This window comes from Balaenoptera borealis, assembly GCF_965194805.1.
Source record: "Balaenoptera borealis genome assembly, chromosome: 7".
NCBI classification, from domain to species: domain Eukaryota; kingdom Metazoa; phylum Chordata; class Mammalia; order Artiodactyla; family Balaenopteridae; genus Balaenoptera; species Balaenoptera borealis.
The window spans coordinates 116,746,106-116,765,672 of NC_138864.1; the positions used below are offsets into that span (position 1 = coordinate 116,746,106).

Consider the following 19,567-nt stretch of genomic DNA (forward strand, 5'->3'; position numbering starts at 1 on the left):
TGGGGGGGCCACACTGAGTGGTATGCAGAACTTCCCTGACCAGGGATTGAACCTGTGCCCCTTGTACTAGATGCACAGAATCATAACCACTGGACCACCATGGGAGTCCCAGTATTATTTTCATTGCAGTATTTGTTTTGATAAATGTCTCTGTATTATCCTGGGTTCTACACAGACTACAGATCAGAAAGGCTGTCAGCATCATAATAATGATATAGCAATTAAGAGCACAGGCTCTGATAAAAAAGAAAAAAAAAAAGAAGACATACACGTGGGGAAAATGTAAGCAGTTATAGAAGACTCACAAAAAAAAGAAAAAGAACACAGGTTCTGAATTCAGTATGTCTGGCTTCAAACTTTGGCTACCCCATTACTAGTTGTGTAACCCTCGTCATGTTATTATTAAAACCCTCTGTGCCTGAGCTTCTTCATCTATAAAATGGAAATGAGAATATTAAATGTAACTCACAGGGCAGGTTGAGGATTAAATGACCTACTGTATGCTTAGAACAGTTCCTGGCACAGCAAGCACTCAATAAATGTTAGGAGCTTTACTGTCATCATCTGTCTGCCTGCAGGGGACTCCAGCATACATATAAATTCGGTGGTAGCTTAGATTCAGTGTGTTAACACTAGATATGTAGGGTTATTCCAGAAACTTTATCTCTTCATCTCTGGAATCCAATATATCAGGTCTAGAAAGAAGAATCTACTACTGGAAAAGCATCTAGCATTATATCTTACACATAGAAGGCATTCAAATAATTTGTTGGATGAGTAAATACAGAAGAATTGGGAGAAAAATAAGAAATTCTGGGAAATGACTTTTAGGGGAAACTCATCTTCCTCTGTATGATGATAAAAAGAAAAGACTGGAACCAAAGATTGAAAAGACAAACCTGAAATTCTTTAGAGTACAATAGTTCATTTCACTGAAGTTACCATCAAGGGAATCAACAGAATGTTAATTATTATTTCATATGCCAGTTGGAGAAAATCCAGAACTTAAAAGCTCGTTTTTAAATAAATTAGTACATAGAAAAAAGAAAGTCACGAGGATTTCTGATGGTGATATAAGTGATTTCATTCTGTTCTGCTAAAAGGAAGAAATGGAGAGATAGGTAAAGATTTATCTTTCTATGAAAACACCAAAGGGGTTTCTTTCGAAATGCTATAGCACAACTTCTACCTGCCAGTGCACAAACTAATCAGAAGCCAAATTGTGAACACTGGGAAAATTTTACTTTTTAGCCTCTTATTTCAGGAAATGTAAGCACAGTCACTAGTCTAGGGGTGTATGTAACCCCATTCTGGTTGGTGAAATGTAAAGACTTGTAAGGAATTTGGGGGGGAAGGTTTTCCTCCTTGAAAGGGCTCAGTACACCAGAGAACATCTGTGATCTCTTCTTCCCGATTTGACGTGTTGTGTTAGAGTACAATTCTCAGATGTGCTGCAGTTATGACAGAAAAACCAAAAGGACTACAGCAATCTACCCCAGTGTCTGACAATCTTGAGCTGTAGAACAATCTTTGAATAATTTACCTCCATGTTTCTTGTTATGGGAGCGGAAATTAAAACCCCTACATGTTTGGACAAATTGGTATTTGTTATTTGCAGATTAAAAACATTTGTAATTTTTATAGATCTCCTAGACTTATTCTCTAATTTTTCCGATCTTTCCTTTAATATTTTCCATCTTTGTTTTTTTCTACTTTCTGGAAGATGTCCTTAACTTTACAGCATTTGTTTGTCTGTTTATATGCACATGCAGATACACACACATTATGTATTTAAATTTTCCGTTATGCCATTTTAATTTACTATTTTAGTTTCCAAGAGCTCTTTCTTATTCTCTATTACTTTTGCTTCTTTAGTACAACCATGAAATAAGAACAGATTACTATATTTTCTCTTATCTTTGATGTTAATTATAGTTATTTTCAAATTTTCTTCTGTTTTCTGCACTGTTTCTGAGTTCCTTTTGACCATTTCTGCCATTATCTTTCCTGCTAACAGCTTTCTTTAAATATCTGGTTATTCATTTATCATTTTTTAAAAATTTTTATTTATTTATTTATTTGATTTTTGGTTGTGTTGGGTCTTCTTGCTGCGCGCGGGCTTTCTCTAGTTGCGGCGAGCGGGGGCTACTCTTGGTTGCGGTGCGCAGGCTTCTCACTGAGGTGGCTTGTCTTATTGCAGAGCACGGGCTCTAGGCATGCAGGCTCAGTAGTTGTGGCTCACAGGCTCTAGAGCGCAGGCTCAGTTGTTGTGGCACACAGGCTTAGTTGCTCCATGGCATGTGGGATCTTCCTGGACCAGGGCTCGAACCTATGTGCCCTGCATTGGCAGGCGGATTCTTAACCACTGTGCCACCAGGGAAGTCCCTATCTGGTTATTCTTTTTTTTTTTTTTTTTTTTTTTTTTTAAAGCACTTTTCTTTTTTATAGCTACTTTATTTATTTATTTTATTTTATTTTTGGCTGTGTTGGGTCTTCGGTTCATGCGAGGGCTTTCTCTAGTTGAGGCAAGCGGGGGCCACTCTTCATCGCGGTGCGGGGACCGCTCTTCATCGCGGTGCGCGGGCCTCTCACTATCGCGGCCCCTCCCGTCGCAGGGCACAGGCTCCAGACGCGCAGGCTCAGCAGCTGTGGCTCACGGGCCCAGCCGCTCCGCGGCATGTGGGATCCTCCCAGACCAGGGCTCGAACCCGTGTCCCCTGCACTAGCAGGCGGACTCCCAACCACTGCGCCACCAGGGAAGCCCCCTATCTGGTTATTCTTAACTGTCCATTCATATTTAAGAGTTAAGGACTCTTAAGATGTCAATACTACCCAAAGCAGTCTACAGATTCAATGTAATCCCTACCAAAATGGCAATGTGTTTGGAGAAATAGAAAAATCCATCCTGAAATTCATGAGGAAATTCAAGGGATCCCAAATAGCCAAAACAATTTTGAAAAAGAAGAACAAAGCTGGAGATTTGCATTTCCACAATGAGATACCACTTCACACTCATTAGGATGCCTATTATTAAACACACACACACACACACACACACACACACACACACACACACAGAAAATAAGTCTTGGCAAGGATATAAAGGATTGTTAGTGGGAATGCAAAATGTAGTTGCTTATGGAAAAGAGAATGGCAATTCCTTAAAAAATTAAATACAGAACTGTCTTATGATTCAGTAATTCCACTTCTGGGTATACACCCCCAAAAGAAGTAAAATCAGCATTATTCACAGTAACCAAAAGGTGGAAACAACCAACCAGTGAGGGTAGCCATCGACAGATAAATGGATAAATAAAATGTGATACATACATACAATGGAATATTATTCAGCCTTAAATTGGAAGAAAATTCTGACACATGCTTCAACATGGATGAAGCTTTAAGACATTATGCTAAATGAAATCAGCCAGTTACAGGAAATATGTTAGAATTCCACTTACGTGACGTTCTAGAGTAGTAAAATTCATAGAGACAGAAAGGAGAATGGTGGGTCTCAGTGGGTAATCAGTAGATTACCCACTTAAGGGCCTTCAAATAGCAATACCCACAAGTCTTCTCCCTGGGCCTGGTCAACTTTCCTCAGGGAAGAATACTGTCATCTGCAGCCAGGCTCCTCTTCACAGTATATCAAACGGTGGTAAGTTCAATGTTTTATTATTTCTATGTTTATTTTCTGTGACCCACTCCCCTGATTAAAATACAAGCTATCTGAAGGCAGAGATTTGGCTGGGGGGTGGGGTGGGTGGGGTGGTTGTTTTTTGTTATATCCCCTGAGCTTAGACAAGTACAAATATTAGCAGGCACTCAAAAATTATCTGTTGAACAAATGAATCAAAGATTTACGGAGCACTTAATATGTGTCAGGAACTATGCTATCTCATAATTATAAACTCAATTTAATCTTTAAATTACCATATGTGTGATATAGTCCCATTTTACCAATGAGGTGAGGTATAAGGAGGTTAGGTAACCTGTCTGCATAAATTAAGGCAGAGCCAGAATTTAAACACAGGGTCTGTGTGACTCCATGGTTCATCTTAACCACTATATTATACTGCCTTCTACAGAGAAATTGTGTAATGTTAGTCCCTGAGAGTCAGAATCTACATGCTAATGATATAACCTATGAGGTATAGTCTGCTGTATACCGTCCTCGTTAGATGTAATTCAAATAGTAAAAAGCCTGAAGCGTATGTGTGTGGAGGGGTAGTAAATCCCTGCAACAGTGAGACATGGTGATCGATGCAAATGTATTACATCTGAGGATGGGGAAAGTTTCCTGACACAAAATGGTTGGCAGAAAAACTGCTGGTTAAGTTGTCTAATTCTGATTAACAAAGAATTACTATTTCACCAGGACTTTGCCTCCTTATGACTCCTTTGCTTGTTCTCCTCACACATACAAGTAAAACAGACAGCATGGGATATTAGAAAGTACACTAACTATATTCAGAGGTATGAATTCTAGTCCTAGCACCGATACTAACTGGCAGTGTGCTCTGTGATAAGCCATATGAAGAAGAGAACACTTTATTAGCAGTTACTTCCAAACTTCCAAGTTTATTTTAGAAATGCAAGCTTACTTTCTCTTGAAATACTGAAGATTTAACTTACCCTTTAAAAGTAATTAGATTACTAAATTAGAATTTTCGTTTAGGAGTCTGTCAATCCATGCCTAAAAATCTCTGGCATTTGAAGGCAAATGGTAACCTGATCATTAGTAATTTAGCGTTCTCTCCCAGCATGACTAGTGATTACAGTTGGAGCCAGCTTTTATAGAGACAGCCAGGATAGCGTAGCGGTGAGCAGTGTGGGCCGTGGAGCCTGACTGCCTAGATGCCGTAACAGCTTCCTAGCTGCGGAACCTGAGTGGCGTACACGGGAAACTAATGCCAAGAAAGCCTATCTGTGATTGTAACAGTAACTACTACCTCCTAGGATTAAGAACAATGAGTAATCAATAAATTTACAATGACGTTAAAGGCTTGATACAAAAGCCTGAAGGCACTATCAAACAGTAAGGCTGAGCAATTTTGAGCTATTTAAATACTGTAGACTTTACCCATAAGGAAGCAAAAACCTATTTTGTGGGGATTTGTTCTGGGAAAAAGATATTTCACAAAATTCTCCCCATTTTCTAATATGGTAACTAGTTTGCTGACCTCCAGAAAAGACTGTTTTCTCTCTCTGTTTTTTCACTAAGTTTTTGGTTTTTTTTAAACCAGGGTGATATTTTGAAGCTTATATACACCTTCTCCTTTAGTTTTGATATTTTCCAAATTAGAAAATACTACATATTTATTGTAACAAGTGAAACAAGATTAAAAAGTACAATAAAGACAAAGCTAATTCTCTCTTCCCATATCTACTTCTAATCCCACTCCCTAAAATAACCAATATTACCAGTACAAATGCTTTTTTATAAGTTCATTTTCTTCTTTTCAAAATTACTACATATATGATACTCAAAAGCTTACCTCCAGATATATTGATGGTGGATTATGCTCCCCACCAAATTTGTCCAGTAGGGCCTCTATATGCTCCTGTGTCAACTTAATCATTTGTTTGATATTCCACACCTAAAAAATATTTTGAAAGAATGTGAATACAAATCATTTAGAATATGAATTAGAAATATTTTAACATTTCTATTAAAATATTGCAGTAACTGCCAGTGTTCCTTGAAATTTAAAGCTTAGAGACCTTAGAGATCATTTAGTATAGTGGGTTTTCCCTTTTATTATTAAACTTCTTTAAATTTTTTCCTACACTAGTAACACAATATATTCTCAACTATAAAAGATTTAAGTAATACATGAGTATTCAGGAACAAGCAATGAAACTCTCTTTTCACTTTCCCCACATTGCTGGGCCCCCTGCCTAAAAGGTAAGTGCTGTTTACAGTTTGATATACATTCTTCCATGTCTCCTTTTCACTCAAGTAAAAAACATAAATATATACATATATAAAATATACAACTATATATAATATAAATATTACATATTAAAATATTTTTAACACTTGCTTTTTTCACCAAACAACATGCCTCAGAATTCTTTCCATGTTAATACACATGTATTTTACTCCGTTTAAAGGGTTGTATAAGCATCCTTTTAAATGGCTGAAGTAAGTATAGATACATAACATTCATTTCAAAATATTGTTATGACACTGCTTATTTCAACAGTCTTCAAACTTCAACGGTAACCTAAGGTTAGGTCGACATGGATCATTTTAGGAGAATCAATTTCCAGATCCTCAATGTCTATCTGTACTCTTCCTAATTGATCTGCTTTAGAACTAGTTCTCCTTTCTTCCTCTCCTTTTAAAATTACCACTTTGTAATTCTCCACTTTGTAAGAGAAAGGCAAAGTTCTTATCCATCTCAAATCCTACAAAGGTGCACTGTTCTGAGCTGTATAAACTTCAAAGCACCTAACAAACAAAAGAAGAAGGAAAATCCCTTGGAAAAAAAGGGGGAAAATTAAGAGCAAGACCTTATTTTATTAATGAAACACATTCTTGGGAAGGCTCCAAGCCTCATCCATTTATCCAGCCAGCCAGCTGAGAATTCAGAAGTCTCAGCCAGCTGAGAATTCAGAAGTCTAGAATTCAGAAATCATAATACAGGCACATATTACATGTTTATTTTAAGATAAATAAGAAGTCAGATTTTTTTTCCTTAATGATAAATGAGTTCAATTTATCTGAGTGGTGTGAGAATCTGCTTTGCAAATTACCATACGGTATATGATGGATACTCTCTATAAACTGAATGATTTGAATCTGCAATTTTAAGGTGTAACCAAAATGTATTTAACATATACTAGAAATCATGGCCTTTTAAACTATTAAAGTTATAATGAAAAAACGTGAGACAATTTTCTAAAAAATTTTTATTCATTTATTTATTTATTTTTTGGCTGCATTGGGTATTTGTTGCTGCACGCGGGCTTTCTCTAGTTGTGGTGAGCGGGGGCTACTCTTCATTGCGGTGCATGGACTTCTCATTGCGGTGGCTTCTCTTGCTGCGGAGCATGGGCTCTGGTGCGTGGGCTTCAGTAGTTGTGGCACGTGGACTCAGTAGTTGTGGCTCGTGGGCTCTAGAGCACAGGCTCAGTAGTTGTGGTGCACGGGCTTAGTTGCTCCATGGTATGTGGGATCTTCCCGGACCAGGGCTCAAACCCGTGTCCCCTGCATTGGCAGGCGGATTCTTAACCACTGAGCCAACAGGGAAGTCCCAAAATTGTGAGACAATTTAAAAATGTACAAGGGAGAATAAGTGAGCAAAGGGTTTCAGGACCCTTGGTTTATTTAATAATTCCTTACTAGAGGACACTTAGATTATTTCATTTTTCTCAACTTCAAACAATTCAGTGAATAGCTCTGAAATGCCTTTCTGGGCAAAGGTACAAGTTTTCCTTTTAGATACTAAGGCAAAGGATTCCTGGATTGAAGGATATGCACATCTAAAAAGTTAATATGCCAAATGATCTTCCAAAGGGAAAAAGGTACCAAGATACCCTCCTACTAGGGTATCAGTCCACCCTTTTCCCCACAATCCCACCAACACTGGATATTTTCAAACTTTTAAACTTTTCCTGATCTTCAGGGGAAAGATGATCTTGTTGTTCCAATTTGTATTTCCTAGGAAGTTGAGCATTTTTCATGTTTACTGACCGTTTTAATTTCTTTATGGAAAATTCCCTATCTGTATTCTTTCTCCCCATCTATTTTTTTCTTGTTCATTTATAGATACTCTTTATTCTGGATATTCTGGGTATTAATCCTTATTCTCCTACAAACGTTTCAGTCTTTCCTTTTTACTTTATGTCTCTGTAGTCATAGAAAGTCTTGCTACTCAAAGCATGGTCCATAGACTACCAGCAGCATAATCTTCTGGAAGTCTGTTAGAGTAGCAGAATGTCAGGCCCCATTTCAGACCCACCGAACTTTAACAAAGTGATCCTTATTAAAGTTTGAGAAGAAATGACAGAAGTTTCTAATTTTTTCTATAGTCAGATATTACAATATTTTCCTTTATGACTCCTTCGCTAATTTCTCATATCCCCAACAAGTATTAGATATCTTCTTTTCTCTAGCTACACTTACTCCCCAAGTGATCTTACCTAATCTTGTGGCTTTATATGCCAAATATGAATTGATGAAACCCAAATTTTTAAACCCAGCTCTATCCTCTCAACTCCAGACTCTTTTTGTCCAACTGCTTACTGAATATCTCTACTAAGATAACTAATAAGCATCTCAAACTTAACATGTTCAAAAGTTAACTTTTGACCTGTCCCCCAGAGCCCCTTCAAAACTTGTTTTTCTTACAGTCTCTTCATCTCAGAAAATGACAAACTCCCTCTATGATGAGTTCATTGACCACCCAGGCAGAACTGCTTTATAGTCAAAAGTTGATATCCTAAAATTGCTTATGTTTTTCATGTCTATTAGCTACTTTGAGATCAGAAACATGTTTTATTCATCTTTTATTCCCCCATCACTTATCTTGGTGTGTCTTTGTCATGACACGCATTCAATTAGTGCTGGAGATAAGATTTAAGCTGTCTGCAGAATAGGATAAGAGAGAAAAATTAATCCTAGTTCAGCGATTCTTTCCAGTCCAGGAAATTAAGTACAGTCCTCTTTTTTTTTTTTTTAAAGCTCCACAGATAAAACTCATGTGCAGTTAGGGTAAAGAACCATTCCCCCAAAGAATGGGAGAAAGGGAAAAGAAAAAAAAATTAGAGAGGGCAAAGAGCATGGGGGAAATGAGGAGACTGAGCTGATTAGAACTGATTAGAATTAAATTTTCTTGCTGGAGGTAGAAAATGCAGGGCCTGACCACAAATGCCTGAAAGGCAGGTTTCTTAACTTCCAAACAAAAGCAACTTTATATCCAAAGAATGAAGAAAAATCACAAAGAATCCTAGTTGTAATTAGAAAAGATGAGTCTGGGAGAGGAAATTCTTTCAGATTTTCCCCAAAGAATAAGAAAAAAAACTTTGATGATATTTATACTTTGATGATACATTAAAAAGTAGAATAAGATACTGTAAAGTTAACAGTAGACACAGAGCTTTGGCCTTAAAATATCTTCTTGGAAAAACAAGAAAAACTGTTACAACAACCTAAAAGGGAAATGAAAGAATTAAAAACAAAAAACTTCAAGAAAGGTACTAGAAGATTTCCTATCCTTTTTTGATCTCTTCAGTAGAACACAGCAATTAAAACCAGGCAATACTAGTAAACAGCTTATCATTTCTAGCAACTTTAAAAATGGCAAAATTCACTCTCCAAAAAAGGACTGAATTTTTTTTTAAAAGCCAAGTTAAAATATAATGCAGACAAGCTGCTATGGGAGGAATTGAAGGGTAGCAAAGGCAGAAAAAACTACAGCCACTGACTCCCCTCCTCCCAATAAGAAGGTATCAGATCCAAATTATTGGTTTCTATCAAACCTTTAAGGAAATATACTATCAATTATTAATAGGTGATAGTATATGTAAAAAAGAAAATCTTCCAAATTCAGTTTATGAAGCTAGCAAAATCTAGATGTCAAACCTTGACAAAGATAAGACAAAAAAATAAAGCCACAAAATAATCCAACCTGTGAGGAAAGACAAACTCTTAAACATAATTCAGTACTATATATGTATTTTTTAATGTGGGGATAGTCATTCATTAGGAATCCAGTAATATAATACTTTAGGTCAAAGGAGAAAATTACAGGACTAGTCTAATAGATGCCAAAAAACAAATGATTATTACCAAAGATAATAAATAATAAATAATAATAAAGAAGAGACTTTGTCCTAAAATTCCAAGAAAATTTTTAAAAGAATCATGGTACTGAAAGCAAGAAAACTAGCACACCTGTCATTCACCAGAAAAAATTCTGAGTAATTCCTCTAAAATAATACAGATATAATCAAGCTTCACCAAAAAAATCAAAGCTAATACACTGTGGACCAAAATATAAGAGCAAGTTCCTACTGAAATAACTCTGGAAGATCTCAAAGCTTAAAGACAACACATACATATAAAAAGGAAGCATGAAGGAACTACAAAGACTGAATTTTGAATCATATAGTCATTAAAAAAAATCTCAGTATAAGTAAATAGATTAGAGTTGAAAAGAGAATTAAAGAACTAGAAGATGATTCAGAGAAAATTAGCCAAAAGGCAGAGAAAAATGAAAGGAAAACATGAAAGACATAAAGAACAGAATTAGTAAATGCAGAGGTAAACAGAAAATGGGAGAGATATTTGAAATGAAGATGGCTGTAATTTTCCAAAACAGTTGGAAATCAAAAATACTCAAGAGTAGCAAAATGAGTCCTGGCCATGACAGATAAAACTAAATCCACAACCATCCAGGTTGAAGTGAAAATGCATAAAAGTTCTTAAAGTCAACCAGAAAGAAAAGAAAGATAAATTAGACTGATGTCATACTCCTAAGAACAGTAAAAGAAGCCAGAGGATAATGAATTGACTTCAAGGTGCTAAAAGAAAATAGCTAACAACCTAGAAGAAGGAAACTGAACCCAGAATAATATAAAAGAACAGTATGGCAGGCTAATTAACATCCCCCAAGATGTATACATCCTGAAACCCAGAACCTATAAATGGTACCTTATATGACAAAAAGAACTGTGCAGATGTAATTAAGTATCTTGAGTTAGGGAGATTATCCTGGATTATCTGGGTGGGCCCTAAGTGTAATCACATCCTTATAAAATGGAACTGGAGAGAGATTTTACTACAGAGCATTAGGCAATAGAAGACCTACCAGAGAGATTTGAAGATGCTACACTGCTGGCCTTGAAGTTGGAAGAAGGGGCCATGAGTCAAGGAATGCAACGCTAGAAGCTGGAAAAGGCAAGGAAATTGCTCTGGAGAGAGCACAGCCTTTCTGACACCTTAGTTTTGGCCTAGTGAAACCTATTTCAGACTTGCTAAGAGGATAAATTTGTACTGTTGTAACCCAAGTTTGTGGCAATTTGCTATTGCAGCCATAGGAAACTAATACAAATGGGGAATCTAGAAACTATAAACATGACAGTATATATAAATAAGCATAGACTATATAAAATAACAACTAAAACAATGACTACAACTAATGGGAGAAATGACCAGCACTAAAGCATTTTAAGGTCCATCTATTATTCAAGAAGAGTTCTGGAACATCTTGTTGTGTTGGACAGATGTGAAAACAACACAGGAGCTAGTCTGAAGGGACTCCTACTGGTCGGGAGGTTTTCAGCAAAAAGAGTAAAGACTACAATTAACTATAACAGACTGCATACATTTAAAAAATAAAAATTCACTAGCCCATAAAAATAGTGTTTGATGGGAGACTTTAGGTAACTGTGACATCTTTAGAAAATTAAATATTAATGGAAAAGAATTATGCATTTATCCTGCCTTTTGGGGAAAAATCATAGTTATTCTCATTTGATATAAGAGGCTCTTCTTTTTTTTTTCATAAGTAAATAGCACGTATGTGTGGGTTTTTTAAATTAATTAATTAACTGACTGATTTTTGGCTGTGTTGGGTCTTCGTTGCCGTGAGCGGGCTTTTCTCTAGTTGCAGCAAGTGGGGGCTATTCTTTGTTGTGGTGCACGGGCTTCTCATTGCAGTGGCTTCTCTTGTTGCGGAGCATGGGCTCTAGACATGTGGGCTTCAGTGGTTGTGGCATGCAGGCTCAGTAGTTGTGGCTCGCGGGCTCTAGAGCACAGGCTCAGTAGTTGTGGTGCACGGGCTTAGCTGCTCCGTGGCATGTAGGATCTTCCCGGACCAGGGCTCGAACTTGTGTCCCCTGCATTGGCAGGTGGATTCTTAACCACTGCGCCACCAGGGAAGTCCCAAGAAGCTCCTCTTTACAAAAGAATGCCAGCTAATATAAAATAATTGATTCAGGAAAGGACAGGATGCTAAAACCATTAGGTGAAAAGTTGATGAACAGGATACTAGCATAGTGCCAAAGTATTTTCCCCCAGATTAAAGACAAAGGGAAACATACACCTTTACAAGGAGAGATGTGGCTTAGAATCATTAACAGTGTGACAACTTGACACGTGCCTCTTAATGTGATGCAACATAAACAACACATTATTTATCACCCACGAAGTATACGTGCAAAACATTTAAATAGAATCTAAACCTTTATACTTAGCTTCTAGTTTAGAAGAAATATAAGGAATAAAGAAAAATATGCTAAAAGAACCACAATGAAATAATCAAATATGGAATATGTGACATTCTATAAGATATTTACCTTCCTTTGAAAATCAAAGCTATGAAATCAGACAAACCCAAACATGTCATTCCATGACAACTGTCCTGGTTTCTTTAATAAATTATGTCATGGGAAACAAAATGGTGGGTGGTCACTTCAGACTAAAAGACAACTACTACTAAAAGACAGCAACTGATTTAATGCATGCACAAAGAGAAGATCTTAGTTCAGGGATGGAGAACAGCTATAAATGATATTCTTGGGGTAACTGTGCAAATTTGAACATGTACTAGATATAAGATTACGAAACTGTCAATCTTCTTAGACATAATGATATTGTGACCAGGTAAAATAATTTCTTTTTTTTCCTTAGGAGCTATAAATTGAGCAAAATGTTAACATACTGTTGAATCTAGGTAGTGTAAATAGTATTTATATAAGTGTTCATGGTACTATTATTTCAACTTTTCTGTAGGTTTGAGTTCTTACCCAAACTTTTAATTTCTTTTACCTTTAATGTTAAGTAATGGTCCTCCTTCTCCCCAACAATGCTTTTTATCTTGTTAAAGTCTGATATTAACCTACCTACACCAGCATTTTACCACTACTTGTCTGGTACTGTCCTTTCTCACCCTTTGACTTTCAACCATTGTGTGTCTCCTATAAATGAATTATAGATAGATTTTCTTTTTGTTAGCTTGTTTTGTTTTAAACACATCTGTGTTTTAACCAGAGAATTTAGTTCATTTATATTTTTGTAGCTGATTTATTTCTATCATCTTATTATGTGCTTTCTGCTTATGCCACTTTTTCTTGCTTTTCTGACTTCTATGAAATTGATCAAGTTTTGTTACTCTTCCTTTTACTTCTATATATCAGCCACAAAGCAAGTTTCATAAATACAAAAATTGCTATCACACAAACCATATTCGTTTACCATGATGCAACTAAACTAGAAATGAGTAACAAAATGTGAATATATTTTTGAAAAAGTCAACATTTATTTTAAAAATCTTCAAATGTTAGAAATAGGGATCTTTTAATAAAGTATATGAAACCTGCAGCAAAATACCACAGTGAAAGGTGAGGAATAAGATAAGGGTGCCTGTTATCACGGCTGTGATATACAAGACGTTACAGTTAATGGCATGGAGATAAGATACAAAAAGAGACTTCAGAATTGGACTGGTAGAGATAAGAATTTATTTGTAGAAAACACGCTATCTATAGAAAAACCCAAGAGACTCTATAAACCGTTAGGGCTCATAACTATTAACTATAAAGACTAATGTAAGAGTTCAGCAAGACTGGGACTGGCGGATGTAAGATCAAGGATACAAATATTACATAGTGTTCCAATGCATCAGCCAGAGCCAATTAAAAAAAGATGCCGTTCACAACAGCAACAAAAACTGTAAAGAATTCAGGAATACATCTAACAAAAGACTGCAAGATCTTTGTGGTGTAAACAACAAAATAATATACAAGTGCATAAAAGAATATTGATAAGAGACAAACTCAGATGACTCTGGAGGCTAATTGCCTCCCCTCTTATTATAGCACATCAAGAAGCTGACTCAAAAGCCTGAGTTTACTCAATGCAAGAAGAGGCTGAGGACAGCTACAGAGCTCAGGATACTTTCCCTTTCTAATAAGGCCATTTCATCCACATCAAAGCTCCAATTATTACCTAGGAGCTCTTTCCATGGTAAATTAATTCTAGTTATGTCTACCCTAAGAACACAAATATGTGGAAATAAAAGAGCTCAGGGGATTGTGTGTATTCTGGTACTTACTTTTCTCCACTAAACTTTATTTCACATTTACACTATATGATATGTGTGTGTGTGTGCCCCCTCTCCATTTGACAAATACGTAAATTGTGTGTGTGTGTGTGTGTGTGTGTGTGGACTCAATGCCATAACAATCTCAATTTTCCCCAAATTCATTCAGTGCAGTACAATAAAGAAATTCCCAAGAGATTTTTTTCCCATGGAATTTGACAAACTCTAAAATTCTTATGGAAGCACTGTAAAATGATAGCCTTTTAATAATAAGGAAAGTAAGAAAGGTGTTACCAGACAGCAAGATTTATAAAGCAATAGTATGGTAGGAATAGAAAAACAGAGTAAATGGACTGAATAAAGGACTCAGAAGCACAGGGATTTTTTTTTTTTAACATGGTTTTTTTTTTAAATTGAAGTACCGTTGATTTACACTGTTTCAGGTATATAGCAAAGTGATTCAGTTTTACATACACACACACATTCTTTTTCAGATTCTTTTCCATTATAGGTGATTACAAGATATTGAATATAGTTCCCTCTGCTATACATTAAGTCCTTGTTGTTTATCTATTTTATATATAGCAGTGTTTATCTGTTAATCTCAAATTCCTAATTTATCCCTTCCCTCTGGTAACTCTAAGTTTGTTTTCTATCTCTGTGAGTCTATTTCTGTTTTTTAAATAAGTTCATTTGTATCATTTTTTTTTAGATTCCACATATAAGTGATATCATATGATATTTGTCTTTGTCTGACTTACTTCACTTAGTATGATAATCTCTAGGTCCATCCATGTTGATGCAAATGGCATTATTTCATTCTTTTTTATGGCTGAGTAGGCACAGGTATTTATATACATGGCATATGGTTTGTGTTGGCATTATAATTTAGTGGGGAACAAAATTGAGTGTATAATAAATAATGCTGGGGTAACTGGTTATCTCTTTAGAAAAGGTCAAATAATCCAAAAGAAAACAGAGCAAAGGGTTTATGAATAAGAGTTCACTGAAGAGAATTCAGAATATCCAATAAATACCTGATAAAATAAACGACCTCATTAGTAATCAAAGAAATGAAAATTAAAATGAGAAACCATTTCACACCCATGGGACTGGCAAAAAATTCAGCACCAACCATGTACAGCAATAGATAATCTTCTATTCTACAGGCAGGTATAATGTAAATGTCTGAGAATAAACTGGCAATATCTAGTAAAGTTGAAGATGGGCATTAAGCTATCATCTAGCTATTACATATTAACATAGGCACAAGACATATTCATTGCAATAATGTTTATAATAGCAAAATATTGGAACCAAGTCAAATATTCCCTAAGAGAAAAACGGGCAAACTCCAATATATTTGTGAAATGGAATACTAGATAGAAGTCAAAATGAAGAACTAAAGCTAAATATATCAACATGAACACATCTCAAAAACACAATACTGAGTGAAAAAAGCAAATTCCAGGGTATGTACAGCTTTAAACATGGAACCGACATTGTTTATGGATATATACCCACAGCAAAAATATAGAAACATGCATGGGTACGATAAACACTAAATTCAGGATAATGGTTACCTCTGAAAAGAGAGAGGGCAGGGAATAGATTCAAAGGTAATCTTTGATTATCTATATGATCTCTTTGATTATTTTTTCTATAATTTTCTTATATATTTAAAAAATCTGAAGGAAATATGAAAAAAGACATGATTCAACACAGCTGGGTAATGGATACATGGATGGTCATATTATTCTCTACAATTTTCTATATGCTTGAAAAGGGAAGGAAGGAAGGAAGGAAAGAAGGAAGGAAAGAAATAAATTGACCTGGTGAGTTGGTTAGCGCCTTCCACACTAAACTTGTCCTTACTTTTGTAACTGCGGCAGCCCTAAACCTGCCTACTCCAATCCCTGTGCCCTAAAAGAAACAAACCAATGAACACAAAAGACTTATGGAAAACCCACGATCAGACTTCCCATTTAGAAAAGAAGTCTAGATCTGTATAATTACAAAGTTCTCTACTGTAATTAACTCAGTCTTTTATTCATAAGTATGAATAGACAGTCAAGATTCACAAGAGGGCTTCCTTGGTGGCGCAGTGGTTGAGAATCTGCCTGCCAATGCAGGGGACACGGGTTCGAGCCCTGGTCTGGGAAGATCCCACATGCCGCGGAGCAGCTGGGCCCGTGAGCCACAATTACTGAGCCTGCGCGTCTGGAGCCTGTGCTCCGCAACAAGAGAGGCCGCGATAGTGAGAGGCTCGCGCACCGCGATGAAGAGTGGCCCCCCGCTTGCCACAACTAGAGAAAGCCCTCGCACAGAAACGAAGACCCAACAGAGCCATAAATAAATAATTAAAAAAAAAAAAAAGATTCACAAGACATGTACAGCATGGTGACTATAGTTAATAATACTGTACTGTATATTTGAAAGTTGCTAAGAGAGTAGATCTTAAAAGTTCTCATCCTAAGGGGTAAAAAAAATTCTTTGTGTGGCAATGGATGTTAACTAACTTATTGTGGTGATCATTTCTCAATATACACAAATATCAAATCATTATGTTGTATACCTGAAACTAATATAATGTTATATGTCAATTATATCTCAATTAAAAAAAAAAGAAGACACTGAAAATCCAACAGGAAGAAAGAGAAAGATCATGATGAACAAACAGAATGACTGGGTAAGGAGAAAATGGAAATATTATTATTGGGAAAAAAATTTAGAAGGGGTAAATAACAGAATGAGCATTGGTAAAGACCATGGCAGTGATTTGCAATATAAAGTTAAAGAAACTTCCCAGAAAGTAAAGCAAAGCAAAACAAAGGAAAAAACAGAGGTGCATAACACAAGTATATAGTTGGGATATTAAGAACATATCTGGGAAGTTCAAAATTCATTTAATAAAAACTCTAAATGATGAAAACAGAAGAAATAAAAATTTTAAAATATTTTGACCTAAGGAAAAACATCAGTATTCTGACTGAAAATGCTCAGTGAGGGCTAAGATAGATGAGTAAAAAAAACATGTCTGAATAAATCCTAGTTTCCATGAATAAACTTCAGAAACTCAAAGCTGAGAAGAAAACCCTAAATGTTTCCTACTGAATAACTAGAATTGATATCAGACTTTTCATCAGCAACATGAAAAGAGAATGGAAACAGAAAATGGATTAACTTATTGCCTAAGGCTGGGGGGTTAGTGGGAATGGGGAATGAATGCTATCTGGGGGATTCTCTTTGGGGTGGTAAAAATGTTCTACAATGGATTGTGATAACGATTGCACAACTCTGGGAATATATTAAAAACTACTGAAGTGTACTCTTTAAATGGGTGCATTCTATGATACGTGAATTATATCTCAATAATGCTTTGAACAGAAAAGACAATGGAGTAATGTTTTCATTGCCCTGAATAAAAATGATTTGAACCTAGAATTTTACCCTCCAGGAAACTACCAATCAAGCATGAGGGTAAATGAAACTTTTTGGTCACATAAGGTCTCAAAAATTTACCTCAACAGGACTTATAGTTCTGAAAACACTCCTACCTTTTGACTTAGCAGTTCCACTTCTAGGAATTTTACCAGTCTCCCACAAAACTAGAAAACATAGTAGGTCTATTTATAAAGATAAATGATTCACCAGGTGAAAAAACATCAACTGATTTTTAAAAATTTGGCACTATCTTTACATACAACAAAACAAACACAAAACAAAAACCTAAGTTGCTCCCCCACCAAAAAAAAAAGATATTCCATAAAAAGTCATGTTTCAAAGTAGAGAGTTAAAGATAGCAAGAATGATAACAAAAAGCGGTCAGAACAATTAGGCAAAGGGCCAGGTTATGAAGCATCCTGAAAGCCATGGTGAGTAGCTTTGATTTTATTCTAAGATATGAGAATTCAAAGTTTCAAAAGTGGAGGGGTGTGTGTGTGTGTGTGTGTGTGTGTGTGTGTGTGTGTGTGTGTGTGTGTGTGATACAACCTGATTGATATTTTATTATTATTGACAATTATTATCCCATTTTATAGATGAGAATATTGTGGCACAGAGGTGTTAAGTATTTTGCTCAAAGCCACAAAGCTGGTAAACAATGAAGTCAGAATTTAATTCTAGACAATGTAAATCCAAAGCAGTATATATTATAATGCCTCAAATATCACTTTAGTGGAGAAGAGATTATAGGAAGGGCAAGAATGGATGCAGAGAAGACCAGTGAGACTACGGTTGTAGGCTAAGCAAGAGACGATTGCTTGGACTAAAGTGGAAGCAGTGCAGATGGAGAAAAACTGGTGAATCTGGTATATATTTTAGAGGTAGGAAAATGAAACTCACTAATAAACTAGACATGGGAGAAGGGTGAGAGAGAGAAATAAGAATCAAGGCTCACCCCAAGATTTTGACTAAGTAACAGGGTGGACGGTGATGCCATTTACTGAAGTGGGGAATCTCGAGGAGAAGAAATCAAGTATTATATCACCCACAAGAGAGGATAATTAAATGATCAAGGAGGCAGCTAGCTATGCATTTTAGCACTCAGGAAGAAATATGAGGCAGGAGATACATTTGGGTGTCACAGTACTTTAATAAGCAAATTTCCAAGGGAGTGTAGGCAAAGAAGACTCAACCTTAGAGCCCAACAATATTTAGAGGATTGGTAAAGAATAGAGTCCACAAAAATGGTTGAGAAGAAACAGACACTGAGGTAGGAGAAAAACTATTCAATGAAGATAATTTATTGGATAAGAATAGGAACAAGAAATAGTGGATAGAAGACACTAGGAAGGATGAAATCTATATAACTGTACATCTTTGATCATCATATTTACATATATTTGCATATGTATCAGGGCTGGCAGATAACAGAGTATGTTTGTAGGCTGAAGGGAAAATCCAATAGAGAGAAATTCATGATGTGGAAAAGAGAAGCTAACTGCAGGAAGGAAGCCCTAGAGACAGTAAGAAGAGATGGAACCCGAGTCACAAGAAGAGGAATTAGACTAGACTGTCATGGAAGGTCTCTGATAACAAGAGAAAGGAAGACTGAGAACATGGAAGACCAATGCAGATAGGTCTGCAGATATGGTGATGCGAAGATGATGACAGCTGCATCCAATTTCTCAATAAAGTTTGAGGTGAAGTCCACAGATGAGAATGGGGGCTGTGAGAGGTTTGCCATGAGTGAAAATGCAGCCTTAATAGGGAAAGTGAAGAAGGAGCAGCACTGCCAGACACTGCTGAAGCCCTGCTGAGGTTCATGGCATAAACTTAGAGCAGGACATTCAACTGCCTGAGTGCAGGCAGAGAGACGCTGGGCAGCTGGTATCAATATTTATTCCGCCCATAAAAGGGGAGGCGGACTAGAGAGTCAAGGATATTATTCTTTTTTTAAATTAATTTTTATTGGGCTATAGTTGCTTTACATTGTTGTGTTAGTTTCTACTGTACAGCGAAATGAATCAGCTATACATATACATACATCCCCTTTTTTGGATTTCCTTCCC

General features: G+C 36.2%; 1 protein-coding gene across 7 annotated transcripts in view; it reads right to left on the reverse strand.

Moving 5' to 3' along the window:
• BRAF (B-Raf proto-oncogene, serine/threonine kinase) overlaps positions 1 to 19,567 on the reverse strand; it is a 159,305-nt gene that overhangs the window by 87,416 nt on the left and 52,322 nt on the right. For all 7 annotated transcript variants that reach the window (XM_082400292.1, XM_082400294.1, XM_082400293.1 and 4 more), the window contains exon 2: positions 5,499 to 5,600. In XM_082400292.1, the coding sequence (XP_082256418.1) occupies positions 5,499 to 5,600 (102 nt within the window). The remainder of the gene's footprint in view (positions 1 to 5,498; positions 5,601 to 19,567) is intronic.